Consider the following 15,364-nt stretch of genomic DNA (forward strand, 5'->3'; position numbering starts at 1 on the left):
TGAAATTTTTGGAAACAACTTTCACTCTATGTTTTTTGACCAAGGACGATTACTATTTTACTATCTTACTCTTGGGGAAACATCCTACTCGGGGCAACACAACCCAAAAATCAACTCTCACAAAATTTAAATCATGTTACTTTGAAAGTAATCTATTAAGATGCAAACAACAAAACACTTTAACCGAATAAAACTTTTTTCTCCACTTTATAACCATGTACAAATGAACCGGAGAGGAGGTAGCTTAAAGGGGCTGTAGAATGACGAGACTATTTGTCTTACCCGTGGCCTGACTCAAGGCCAATCGGGTATACTACTACGACTATGGACGACGCGACCGCAGTAGGCCTACATGTATGCATTCACGTGCGTACAACATACGCAAACCGAAGAGTGAGGAGAACTTCGGTCTGTTTAGCGAACGCTAGAGCGCTGACCCAGTAATAATCAAGTCCATTCGTTTACATGCAGTTGTCCAAAAGAAGTCGTAGATGGCGTTAACCAGTATTTACCATGCTACAACCCCTTTAATATACAGGGAAAAAAAAATGATATAAACTAAGAGTAAAGTGGCAACAAATAAACAACGTTATACAAAATAGGGTCCCTCCATGGACCAAACACATTGACCAAACACATGGGGCGGTATTCTGAACCCTGTGTTATCTCTAATATTGTTGTATCTTTGAAGATAAGATAAAGTTGGTATTCTGAACATTGTTGTAACTTTTGTGTTATCTTTTGTTGTATCTTTTCTCTCATCTTATTGGCCGCGCCTGCGCTCATACTTTGGTGCGCTTGTAATTGTGCGTATTATTAATAAAGTGGCATTTAATTCTCATTTGCATATGCGCACGGGAGATAATATGTCGAGATAATTGGTATTCTGAAAGTTGTTGTATCTTTTATCTTATCTTATCTTGCATGGTATTTACAACAATATTTACAACAGGTAGGGGGTTGTTGTATCTTTCGTGGTGATATAATGGCGGCAATATTTTTTGCCTAGAACCAACTTCGTGCCAATAGACGAGTCAGAAGAAGATTGTGTGTTGACCGGAAACATCACAGATGAGAACTTTCTAAGATTTTACGTGCTAGGATAGGACTATTTTAATGCTCTCATCTTAACCAATATCTTAACCAATATAGTGAAAGCGTAATTAGTCTTCATGATCCACATGCCACAGCGCAAATGATGACGCGCGTAATAAGCGCTCAAATAACTAATTACGCCCAAGATTAGTATGCGCTAGGCGCATCTTTAGATATGGCATAAAGTATTTCTATTGGTTGACCTACTTATCATGCTTATATAAAACAGATTTTGATTGGTAGGGTCCATAAAAATGGGCGTGTCAACAGCGGTCAAAGATAAGATAGAGGCGGTTATTCAAGAGATAACACAGGGATAAAATGATGTTCAGAATACCAACTTACAACAATATTAGCGCTGTGTTATCTCTGGGAGATACAACAAAAGATAACACAAAACTTACAACAATGTTCAGAATACCACCCCTGGCCCTTAATTCAAACAGAGGGAGGGATACAGCCACAACCAATGTAAACTATGTTGTAGTTTTTTGTTCAAAATATTATGTTTTCTTCTTGTTCATTGTTTTCTGCTGTAAGTGTTATTGTTACCTTCCAACAATATATATTTCCTTTGGGAGTTTCAATAATGCCAGGGGTGGTATTCTGAACATTGTTGTAAGTTTTGTGTTATCTTTTGTTGTATCTCCCAGAGATAACACAGCGCTAATATTGTTGTAAGTTGGTATTCTGAACATCATTTTATCCCTGTGTTATCTCTTGAAGGACCGCCTCTATCTTATCTTTGACCGCTGTTGACACGCCCATTTTTATGGACCCTAACAATCAAAATCTGTTTTATATAAGCATGATAAGTAGGTCAACCAATAGAAATACTTTATGCCATATCTAAAGATGCGCCTAGCGCATACTAATCTTGGGCGTAATTAGTTATTTGAGCGCTTATTACGCGCGTCATCATTTGCGCTGTGGCATGTGGATCATGAAGACAAATTACGCTTTCACTATATTGGTTAAGATGAGAGCATTAAAATAGTCCTATCCTAGCACGTAATATCTTAGAAAGTTCTCATCTGTGATGTTTCCGGTCAACACACAATCTTCTTCTAACTCGTCTATTGGCACGAAGTTGGTTCTAGGCAAAAAATATTGCCGCCATTATATCACCACAAAAGATACAACAACCCCCTACCTGTTGTAAATATTGTTGTAAATACCATGCAAGATAAGATAAGATAAAAGATACAACAACTTTCAGAATACCAATTATCTCGAAATATTATCTCCCGTGCGCATATGCAAATGAGAATTAAATGCCACTTTATTAATAATACGCACAATTACAAGCGCACCAAAGTATGAGCGCAAGCGCGGCCAATAAGATGAGAGAAAAGATACAACAAAAGATAACACAAAAGTTACAACAATGTTTAGAATACCAACTTTATCTTATCTTCAAAGATACAACAATATTAGAGATAACACAGGGTTCAGAATACCGCCCCAGATCAATATTCATTTAATCTTTTAAACAATATCTGGGAGGAGGGCCTTCCCAATGGGAAAGGAATGTGCATAAACAAGCTTCTAAAAGATGATATCGTTTATTCATTGCATTCACTCCGCAAGTGAAACTATACATGTACCTTCTACATAAATCTACTCCATCGACTAACCATATCGATTGGCTGTACTTGATTAAACCGATCAGAATCGTTTTTCTAATGTTGTAGGACATGTGATTACTTTTAATGCAAATGTTATATTTGTATTGTACTCTATAATACTTGAACATAAGGGACAATCTTTTTTTTAATTATATACACAATATGTTGGTAATGAACGTATTACTATATGCAGCATGTAAACAAAAGTATCTATCAGTTGCTTATCGATTACTTATATAATATGCTCCAAAATTGTTTGTAAAATAAATGTTTATTTTTAATATATAAAAAGAAGTCCCATTCTGAACGAACTCGCTTTCAGAGCTCACTATGAAAAATATATGTTAGATGCTTCCGATACAGCATGTTCAGACGGGGTTTGCTTTTAGTCTGCATCTCACGACCACCATTAGGAGCAGAACGACGACCTCGATGAAAGCTAATAGTTTGAACGTTGCGTTGTAGGATGAGAAGTGATCCGCAATCATTCCTGAAAAAAATACAATGAGAGCAATTTGAATCCACTATGTTGATCTGAATACCTATGAATAAATCCCTTGATTACACTCATTCGATCAGTCACTATTTTGATCTGTTTGCATTCATTGTGTTATCTCATTGAATCCTTAGCGGAGTGTTCTTCTTCTTTAGGAAAAACGATCCATTATATTAAATCCAATCTATTTGTACATGATTAACATGCGGCCCTTTCATCATTTGGTGCTCGATGGACCAGTCACGTGTGATGATTCTTTTCATGACGGATGTTGGGTAATGAATATTCATTTCATAATGACTATTCGATATAAACAGACACTGATTTATATCATATATAAATCAGTAACGGTACTCCAAGATTATTTTTGTTCATCATTTGGTCTCCATACAGCTCTTATATTTGATGCCCTCTATTGTCACCATTATTTTCCTCGTCTGCGTTTGATACCTGGTACATGTCTCCCACCAATGGGTGTGGTCTTCATATCCATTAAATCCTTAAATGCAAACTATTTCTAAATAACCGGTAGGGAACTGTACCCCAAACCTACTGAGTTTGCAATCTTTGTTCTGTCTATCATTGAACCTTATAACATTATAGTTTTTTTTTGTATTGAGCAGTTAGAGCAAATCAGTTCATAATCGTGTTTTTTTTAAAATTGCATTCCAAATCAACGATTAAAATCACGAGAAGGGTGAATTGTTGAAATTAATCTTATCGAACCATTCTTTTCGCTTTCATGAAGGTTTTCAAACTGATTTTCTTCTTTCTGGAAACAACATGAAATCAAACTACTTTGTTATTTTATTCAATTTAAGTTTAAAGGTAAAGACCAGTTTTGGAAACGCCTCCCTCTCAAAAAATGAAATAGAAGTTCTTATTACCAATCATGTGAAAAAAGATGTTTTGACTAATACGTGATGATACAAATTTTGTCGGAAAACCGCCTACTAATTGATATATTTGGTAAATTATTATATCTATCTGGACTGGATAGATATATTGTAGTCCCATATACATCTTTCTGTGTACAGTGTTTGTAACTTTACCAAGACTGGGCCAAATTTCTTATCATTTTGATGATTCCAGAACCTTGCCGGACACACCAATACTTATGTGCTAAATGATCAACCTTTTCTGATCGATTCCACAACGTTTCTTTCACATTGCAATCGCATGACCAGCACTGGTCTATACCTTTTAATAAAGGGGCACGTTCCCGCCAGTGTATTTATCGGAACAAGCCATCTGCGTAAGAGCCGTATTCTATTGGTGTCAATAGGCAGCTATAACGCCGTCCGCCAGCGCGTACGTATTTTGAGCGCCCTCTGGAATACGTGGAACATGCCCCTTTAACAACAACAAATTATTTAATGGCTCATATGCGATTAAGGTGATCCTTACCACTCAAATAGCCACCAAGAAACGACCCGAATCCGATAAAAAGTGCTTCGGCTGCATACGCGACATCAAACTTCTCTGGAGATGCTCTGTCCCTCACAACCAGATGTCCCAACACCGCCTCCCCTCCTACTGCCATTGCGGAGATACATGACGTCACCAACATGGCGTAGAAGTTGGTGAAATATACGTCGCAAAGAAGGGCGGCGATGTTCAAGATTGGGAGGAATAGATAGAGGGTGACAGGTTTGGCGAGGCTGTTGGTAAGGACACCTACAGCAGCCCTGCCAAAGGTATTTCCTACTGCTGCTGAGAAAGTGATGATAATGGTGTTCCGGACAGAGATTCCCCTCTGCAGAGCATGCGGTACAAGAAAGGAGTGCCAACCGGCCCAAACCAGATACGACACGAAAATTGCACAAAGTACCACATTGAGCACAGGATCCACGTAAAAATCAGATTGACGAAGGCTGTTGGCGATACTACGAAACACTCCAATCTCGTCCCTGTTGTCACCTTTAAAGAAAAATTGATTATGAAGGCCTCCAAAAAGATAGTTTAATCTCAAAAGTACATTCGGTATGAATTTACATGTTATATATCACAGTACACGAGGCACATGTAGGTCTCTCATCAATTTTCTAATAACGATTAAAGATTATTTTTTTAAATAGAAAACTAACTATCATATTTACACTTCCTTTCTCTGCACTACTCCATTATTTCATTCCAAGAGTATACCATTGTATCGTTATTCAGCTGATTATAAGTAGTTTATTGGTCTCTTAACATATTTTATCGTTCGAAGGGTTGCCAAAACCCTCGACCCTGTCCATAAAATGTGAGTTAGCAGTCAAAGCATTTATGTTTAAGTCGGACATGGTTACATATCGTCGACCATAATTTATAATTTATGCCAGTCTTCTTAGACTAATTAAGCACCCGAGACCGAGGCCCACGAGACCGACACTCTAGGTCTAGAGAATCTTCCAACAAACTTTCAACATGGTAAAAGGCCCAAGAGACCAACAGAATACAAGACCGACATGTTGGTCTTCTTGACTTTCTGCCATATTTTTCTGACATAAGTTCACGAGACCGACTATTGCGTTTGCATGAAACTGCCGGTCTCACGGGCTTTCGGTCTACTAGGAATAACGGTCCAACTCACCTTCTGTGTCCCGACTTGTGCTGCTGTTGCTTTTTTCTCCCTCGTTGAACTCTGGGGGCGAACTTGGGACACTTTGAAAACCATTTCTCTGTGTGCTACTCTCATCTGTATACAACTTAATTGCCATGCCAACTGGGATTATATTTGACATCAGAGCGCTAATGATGAGCAGTCCACCTCTCCAACCGTAAGCTTGACGTAGGAATTCAGCTATGAGCGGTAACAAAACCATTCCGACGCCATATCCAGTCAAACCAATGCTGAAAAGTAGGTTGAAATTTTGAGCCACGTGGTGCAATGTCATGGTACAACATATATTCACCATGCAATATCCAAGACCTGTTTCACATAAAAAGAAAACATGTGGGATAATTGAAATTGGATTATCATACCTGAATATAAAGCATAATTACCCATTAAAATTAGAGGTACAAGAATAATTCACGAACGTCATTTTTCAGACAAGTTATATCATAATTTATCAAGGTTCAAGCTTTCTGATTGTCGGAACTGCGGGCATTTAGCCATTGGACGCCTAAAATACAAGACAAAAGCGAAAACTTTAGTGCGGGCTAAAGCTCCTTTTGTGAGTCGAACAAATTAAAAATGAACGCTTATAGTGTTTATAGTGGAGACGCACAATAAGATACGATCAGTACGCAAACTATTCCATATTCTATTGAAAATATTCTTTAAAAGAATTCACTTTACCTCAAGCATTAAACATATGTATGCTCTGATAATGATGAGGAGAATTATGATATAATCTTCATAATCGTCATGGCGGGAGTGTCGTGGTCGAGTGGTTTAAGGCGCTTGACTGGAGATGCGAAGGTCGAGGGTTCGAATCCCGACACGGCACTAATATCCTTTGGCAAGATATTAACCTGCACTTGCTACTCTCCACCCAGGTGTCAAATGGGTACCCGGTAGGATGCGGCCGTCATTGTCGGTCAAACAGCTTGTGAGCGTCAAGAAACGCCCGGCTGAAATGCTCCCCGGGAGTGGAGATTGTGCACACAGTGTGTGCGGGCAAGCACTGAATTCAATGACCGGGGCAATAGTATATTGTTAAAGCGCTTAGAGACATTTGTATTAAGCGCTATATAAAAATTAAATATTATTATTATGATCATTATTTTTTTCATTATCATTATAGTGGATTTATGTTACTGTAATTAGGTGGTATGTACGAATGAGCATATGTGTCTGTGCCTAATCTGGGCTTTACAGTTGTGGTTGAATCAGATATGAGGATGTACGCCTGGGGACCGACCTTTGACGTCACTATCCGAAAGACGTGACTCAGTTTCAAACCGGGGTCACCTGGGCCAGTTCGTTGGTGAAGACAGAGAGCTGAGCAAACTCACATCTCCCTATCATCCATATCCCATATTCGTATTTAAAAAATATGTTATTTCAATCCTGAAGGGGCTCGAAGTGTACATGTAATAACATGATTGTTGTAGCTAAGCAGAGGTTAAGGCGTCGTCATATTGCAATTTAAATTAAGATCTTTATATTTGTAATTAATAATTTCGTATTTGCAATGTTCTGTTGACAGTGTATCGAATGTTTCTACTAAATATTCTTCCAATTTGAAATATGTGGTTGCTGAGAGTTTGCGCTACAGGGGCCGTACTATATACTGTGCATTTATCTCAGCGCTATTTTGGCCCCGTTTACCTACAGTGTATGACCGCGAGTTGCGTATAAGTATTCTATGGAACAAACATCGATTTTCTAAATTATAATACGAAAAAAGGTAAATATTGTTATGGCATCATGCCATTTAATACAATGTCGCACGATTGCACATCAAATATTCAAATGAGTACTACATACTACCGATACTTGTACAAGTTACAGGTAGTTGGGGATGTTCGGAGGGGAAATGGGGCAGTTTGTTGCAAATTTCTAAACGCACCACATTTGCTGATGCCACGCAATTGATTTGATGTCAAGAAGGGTGTCCCCTAGAGCCACAATTTTGGTCAAATCTAAAATGGCCGCCATATGAGTTACAAATTGTTTGTGTTTACACAACGAGAAGCTCTATAACAGGGGTTCTCAACCTTTTAGTTGACGGTCCATATGTATTTTTTTTATTAACGATGTATGGTCCGAAACATGGGAAGCCATTCGCCTAAAAATTACGGTCGATAGTAACTTCAACTTAAGTTGAACAATGTACAATTGAGTGTTGGAAAGCCGGGTACGACCTAAACATAAGTCAATTTTGATTCAGACTTTATAGACAATCTATTCTCCTTGATTTTGCAGTAATGAAACTCGTATACTGAAGAAATTGAGGCTTGATTTAGGTTTATATCTATTATAAGGAGAGTTGTTACAGGCAAAAGATAAACAGAGCCTACAAGTTTTAACAATAAATATCGGCTTAATTAGGGCCTTTAAGTTTTAACAGGGGCGTTGTGGCGTGCGCCTGTAATCCAGCTAACTAAGGAAATTAAAAAACTGATGATGATTCAGCCGAGGACGCAGGTTCGAAACTGCGTCAGGTCTTTCGGATGGACCAAAATTAACTCTCCCCTCCCAACGTCTTATGAAAACCTTTCATGTAATCAGCTGTAAGGTTATTATAGTATAGTAGTTTCAATAAAGCATTTTCTTACCGGTTATTGAGAGATAGATTGACATTTGAGCGTTGCTGGTTGCCATGGAAGTCAAGGCCACGCCCATCGGAGCGAGACATGTACCAGATATTAGAAGCAGACGACGAATGGAATGGTGGCGATAGAGGGCAGCAATTATAGGAGCTACATGCAGACAGACAAAAACATTATGCTCATAATAAGCAACATTTTTTATAACTGATATACATCTGTTTAAATCTCAAATATTAATCATGAATTGAATATTCTTTAACAAGATATATAACAATGATAATATTATCATCGATTGTTTAGGAGGGCTATCAAAAATATACCAAAGAACATATTGTGAAAAAATACACAAAATTCATTAAACAAGGAAATCATATCAAATTACTGAGGAAAGAAGTAGGCTTTTCGAGATCATTTGAAAGTGTCAGGACAGATTAATTCTCCAATGGAGAGGAATCGAAGAAGGAACTGCGAGACGTTTTTCGGTAGATGAGAGTCTGGATTTTTGAATAATTGGGTTACATTTGTGAATTGTTGAGCGAAGGTTCCTAGCTGGTGTTTATATTTTGAGGGTGTCATTCGGAAGGTATCATGCGAATGAGCTAATTCCCGCGAGGATTAATAATTGACGTCACGATCCATGTACAGCATGTAGTACTATTTTCAGATACTCAGATATTGTGAGAAGAAATACAACATGGATACATTGTTTGCCATTTTCTCAACATTTATTCCACTGGGGATAGAATTTCCCCCTTTCAAACCGTCCAACAATTAATGTCACAATCAAATAACAGAAATGCAATGAAATTAAAAAGGGGCGATATCTGTACCCGCACTATTGTACAGGGAAGAGGGGAGAGGCTAAATAAAAACGAGATACTAAGTAGGGGAACCCGGGTCACGTGACCAACCGGGAGGAAGACATCCAACCGAAGTCCCAGTTTCCTGAGATTACGGATTCCCCTAAACAACCTCTCCTACTGAGAGCCCCTCCTTGCCATTGGGCAAACCGCTCTCCCCTGTTATGAACAACAATTAACATAAATATCAATAGCAATAAGCAACCTTGACAATTTTCAACCCCAAACATACATATAATAATTTCATAGCAGGATGAGTTATGATAAGCTTCGATACATCTATCTGGGCACTTATATCTACTTAATTACAGCGTCCAAGAAGGCTCTACGAGCCACAACCCTTCAGCATATTTTCAAAATAAAGAATGCCAAAACCGAATTTTCAAATGAATCTTCAATCCAAACCACCCAACCAAGACTTTGTTTCAATTAAGAATACAAGCCCATCCGGTCAACCATTAAACTTATTATTATACTAGCCCATCCAACCATTCATTCATTAATAGCTTACTGGCCCAACCAACCAGCCATTTATTGGAACATCACTAGCCCAACCAACCAACAAAAACTTTGTTCCAATTAAGAATACAAGCCCATCCAGCCAATCTTTAAAACGAATCATTATACTAGCCCAGCCAATCATTCATTCATTAATAGCTTACTGGCCCAACCAACCAGCCATTTATTGGAACATCACTAGCCCAACCAACCAACCAAAACTTTGTTCCAATTAAGAATACAAGCCCATCCAGCCAACCATAACACGAATTATTACAAGCCCAGCCAACCATCCATTCATTAAAAGCTTACTGGCCCAACCAACCAGCCATTTATTGGAACATCACTAGCCCAGCCAACCAACCAAAACTTTGTTCCAATTAAGAATACAAGCCCATCCAGCCAATCTTTAAAACGAATCATTATACTAGCCCAGCCAACCATTCATTCATTAATAGCTTACTGGCCCAACCAACCAGCCATTTATCGGAACATCACTAGCCCAACCAACCAACCAAAACTTTGTTCCAATTAAGAATACAAGCCCATCCAGCCAATCTTTAAAACGAATCATTATACTACCCAGCCAACCATTCATTCATTAATAGCTTACTGGCCCAACCAACCAGCCATTTATTGGAACATCACTAGCCCAACCAACCAACCAAAACTTTGTTCCAATTAAGAATACAAGCCCATCCAGCCAACCATAACACGAATTATTACAAGCCCAGCCAACCATCCATTCATTAAAGGCTTACTGGCCCAACCAACCAGCCATTTATTGGAACATCACTAGCCCAACCAACCAACCAAAACTTTGTTCCAATTAAGAATACAAGCCCATCCAGCCAATCTCTAAAACGAATCATTATACTAGCCCAGCCAACCATTCATTCATTAATAGCTTACTGGCCCAACCAACCAGCCATTTATTGGAACATCACTAGCCCAACCAACCAACCAAAACTTTGTTCCAATTAAGAATACAAGCCCATCCAGCCAACCATAACACGAATTATTACAAGCCCAGCCAACCATCCATTCATTAAAAGCATACTAGCCCAACCAACCAACCATTTATTTAAAATGCATCAAGCCAAACCAACCAACCATAATCATCATCACTTTTTTGTTTTTTGGCCACATGTCTCAAATCTATCCTCCCCGAGCTCTGCTGTGTAAATTTCCCTCCCCCTTTCTTTGAGCTCTTTCACTTTCTACTTCTTATTTCTTCCTTTCTTATTGTCTAAGGAGTAGAAGGGTGGGGAGGCGGGAAAAGAAAAACATCCAACCCCAGTGGAACTTGTTGAGTATGTGAGACGAATTCAGTTGTTGTGCCGCGCATGCTAACTTGGAATGCGCGCACTTTACCGGTATCGCGCGCGATGCGCTTAACTAATAGTTTCTCTTTTGACCTTTCTGCACTTTGCTAGCGTAAACAACTTTGACCCTGAACTATATTGTTTACGTTGCATTCTCTCACAAATGCGCTGATTCGATAACTCGAATAATCGAATTGTGAGAAGAAATACAACATGGATACATTGTTTGCCATTTTCTCAACATTTATTCCACTGGGGATAGAATTTCCCCCTTTCAAACCGTCCAACAATTAATGTCACAATCAAATAACAGAAATGCAATGAAATTAAAAAGGGGCGATATCTGTACCCGCACTATTGTACAGGGAAGAGGGGAGAGGCTAAATAAAAACGAGATACTAAGTAGGGGAACCCGGGTCACGTGACCAACCGGGAGGAAGACATCCAACCGAAGTCCCAGTTTCCTGAGATTACGGATTCCCCTAAACAACCTCTCCTACTGAGAGCCCCTCCTTGCCATTGGGCAAACCGCTCTCCCCTGTTATGAACAACAATTAACATAAATATCAATAGCAATAAGCAACCTTGACAATTTTCAACCCCAAACAGCCAATACAAACCATTTTTTTTTTTTTTTTTTTTTTTTTTTTTTTGCCTCTTAAATAGTTTTGTCTGTTTTGTTTTCTAAATTGTTACTTTCTGCCATAAATGGACGAACAATTAAATGAAATGATGTTATCTGTTGTCACTTGGACCCATTCAAACAAAGCAAACTATAGTCATCTCTTTAAGGGCATTTATCAAAAATACTAACAATTTTATTTTTATTATTTTTCTCCATCGGTTCCCAAACCTTAATACCAAGCCAGGTGCTTAAATTCTCTGCACCATTATCACATTTTATGTGACTTTGCCGAGCAAAATTGAAATGAACAATTACGATCTATGAATCCACGTTAAATCAATTAAACACGATCACTATGTTGAAGACAATAATTACATGTTTGCCCGTGTACAGTCGAGCTGCACAGCCTCAAATAAGATTCAGTCATTAGTCGACTGTCCTATTTTGATCGAACGTCTATTTACATGTACACCTTGTATTCATCTGTACAATCCACTGTTATCTTATTATCTTTGGCATTATTCCCTAAACTAGAAATATACATGTAGGTATACTTGACGAGCTGCCATACCAAAACCAACAACAAAACAACCATGATAGCAGCGTCAACGAGCCATATCATGGTCCAAATCAGATTCTGCCTTGTTCTATTGACATGTGCATGTATATACATTATGCAATGATCTGTCTGTCCTATAATCTCACATATTATTTCGTCTGTCATCCCTCTTGCTTTCCAATACACACAAATAACACAATAATACACTTCAATTATTGTGGAATAGCCTGACAACGACTACTGAGAGCCGGCCGTTTATTCAGTATGAATGTTTAACAAACATTTCTTCTCGTTTCCTTCACTGGAAACCGTTTCCTTCACTGGAAACCGGACCTATCATGGTCCAGGATAAAAAACCAGAGATAAAACTCAACGAGCATAAAAACTCTGGAAAACCTTATTCAAACACAGTCATGTAACAGTACATGACACAACGCACTTTTATTGTAAATAAAAGTTGTCTCGTTGAAAGCTCAAGCTAAAATCATTCAATTACACACTAATTCATGCCACGCCCTGGTCTCCGTGGCAGAATTAGCTCGCACACCTGTACGAGCTGCCTATGCAAATTACATTCCATCGGGGCACAGCCCCGGACCCAACATAAATATGCATTCATTAACGATACAAACAACATTTGTCTGCTATACAATCGTACCGCAGACAAATAATATTATATTCAGCTTAAATGTTAAAGTGTTGAGTCGCAAGACTCACGTGCATTAATTTGAGGGAGTCATTATATTTAAACGGCGTTTTCTCAGAGATTTCAAGTTTTAAGTTAACCCAGCCATTCGAGCCGCCGTTGCGAAACTCTGTATCAAAATGTCACATCCACTGTCCGACAGGTGTATCCCGTCCCTGTTAAAATATTGGTGTTCTTGCGCGATGAAGTTGTGCATGATGAACGATGCATTGTGCATGCGCCTGATCTTTCTTCTACCATATTTGTTCAGGGATTTCCTCACCTTATTAATCGCTAATTGCGAATGCACTGTACGGCCATATCCATAGTAGAACAAACGAGGTATTATGCTTGAAAAATAAATATGGCACCCCGGTAATAATTCCCGGGCTCTGGTGAGGGCATCATCTAATGCCTGTCGACATTGCTTGGCTCCATAGCGGCCGAGGTCGTTCGAACCCACGTGAATGATCATGATGGTAGGAGCTGGGTTGTACCTTAGTAAGTCCTGGAGAGCTCTCGGAAATTCGTGTAGGGTTAGGCCGCCTCTGCCAAACCATTTAACCTCGCTTGCATTTACTCCCAGGTTGTGGTTGCCTGTCCAGGATGCCCTCTCGCCGGCTCTCCTGACGAAGCTATCCCCCAATAGCCACAACCGTTGGGCTCGAGTACCTGTGGTGAAAACAAAAGAGTTCTCCGGGGAAGTATACATGTACATAATTCTTTTCGCGATCATATGTTTATTCATAGTCCACCCTATTCAACTTGTTTGTAGTTAAGGTTAAAACGAGCATCATATTGTGCCCGTGCTATAATTTGGTAAGCACGATAATCGGTTTCTTATTATTTGTTTATTATTTATTTATTTATTTATTTATTTTTTATTTTTTATTTATTTATTTATTTTTACACTGTATACATAACTTTTTGAAAACTTATGATCAACTACAATAATTTGCTTCATGTGAGAGATGAGGAAGAGCACTCTCAATTTTATTAATGTAAACTACAACCTTCCACGCTATAACCTTTAGAAGGAGGATATCTCTATTCTAATATGACTAGGGTCTTACATAAGACCTGTAGGCCCCGCTGCGCCATCGCCCCATCTCTTTTATTTTTTCTGTGGGTAATCCATTCAAGGCAGCAATTGTGGCAGCACCAATACGAAATAAATGAGTGCCATAATGGGCTGATTGCACCCCTGAAAAGATCAACACCTTAATCAATACTGCTCTAAATTAATACCTGGTTAATGGGGCCCCATTAGCATGGCAAAACAAAGGGCCATGGGTTTTGGGTCTCAAGTTGAGAAAACTATACATTGCGGCAATTGGGCAACTGTTGTGTATGCCATTCTCTCTTATGCAAAAAATTGTTGATTTTCCATATTAATCTGTTTTTGAGAATCTTATCTTTACTAGCATGAAACGCGGCGTGCTTTTTTTCATGTGGATGTCGTCAGTTGACCATTGCCTAGGCTGAATGATTGTAACCCCGTTAAGTTGTTCCAGAAAAGACAACCAAACTTCGAGGTCAGCACGGGCTCCATCCGTTAAACGCCGTGAACCCTTTGACCCGTCTTCTGTTTTCATGAGATCTATTGACCTCCTTAGGAACGCTCTACCTGGCCGTACGGCTCGACAAACAAAATTCAAGGATCCTATTAACGACTGAATATTCCTCAGATCCAAAGACTTTTGTTCTAAGGCCCTGCGGATTTTCTGTTTCAAGGCTGCTACCTACCGTCAGGTATCCGAACTTGCATGACGCTGGTGTCGATCTCCAGGCCTAGATATGTCAATTTTGTACAGGGCCCTTCCGATTTTTCCATAGCCAGAGGGACACCTAGTTAATTCACTTCCTACTGAGCGAAATTCGGTTATTATTCCTAAACATTTAATACCTCCTGCATTTGCCGACCCTACTGCTAAAAATCGTCCATGTAGTGAACTATCCTATCTGTTCCTAGCCTGTCCCTCACACAGAATTCTAGAAATGAGGAGAATTTTTCGAAATATGCCGGTGCGCATCGGATCCCCATTGGTAAACACTTATCTACGTAATACTTCCCTTCGAATTTTATTCCTAATAATTCAAAGTCCTGGGTTGATATGGGTAGCAGTCTGAATGCAGATTTTATGTCTTCTTTTGCTAACTCAGCCCCTATTCCCGTCTTAGAAACTAAATCTACGGCAGTATCATAGCTACTGTATTCTACTTTGCATGCGTCATCGGCAATGAAATCATTAATCGGGTACCCTTTCGGATAGGATAAGTGGTTTATTAGTCGGAAATCCCCTGGGTTCTTCTTCGGGACTAAGCCAATTGGGCTTGCTCTCAAATTTTGAAGGGGTCTTTTCTCGTATGGCCCTGCGTAGCGTCCCA

General features: G+C 39.1%; 1 protein-coding gene across 1 annotated transcript; it reads right to left on the reverse strand.

Moving 5' to 3' along the window:
- Positions 1-3,091: 3,091 nt before the first annotated feature.
- On the reverse strand, positions 3,092-5,921 carry LOC115923373. The gene is made up of 3 exons (XM_030983866.1): positions 5,795-5,921; positions 4,627-5,139; positions 3,092-3,213 (listed from the first exon to the last, which is right to left on the reverse strand). The coding sequence occupies exons 1-3, from the start codon at positions 5,919-5,921 to the stop codon at positions 3,092-3,094; spliced, it is 762 nt and encodes a 253-aa protein (XP_030839726.1).
- Between the last annotated feature and the right edge of the window lie 9,443 nt (positions 5,922-15,364).

Source organism: Strongylocentrotus purpuratus, unplaced genomic scaffold (assembly GCF_000002235.5).
Source record: "Strongylocentrotus purpuratus isolate Spur 01 unplaced genomic scaffold, Spur_5.0 spur5_scaffold_13, whole genome shotgun sequence".
NCBI classification, from domain to species: Eukaryota; Metazoa; Echinodermata; class Echinoidea; order Camarodonta; family Strongylocentrotidae; genus Strongylocentrotus; species Strongylocentrotus purpuratus.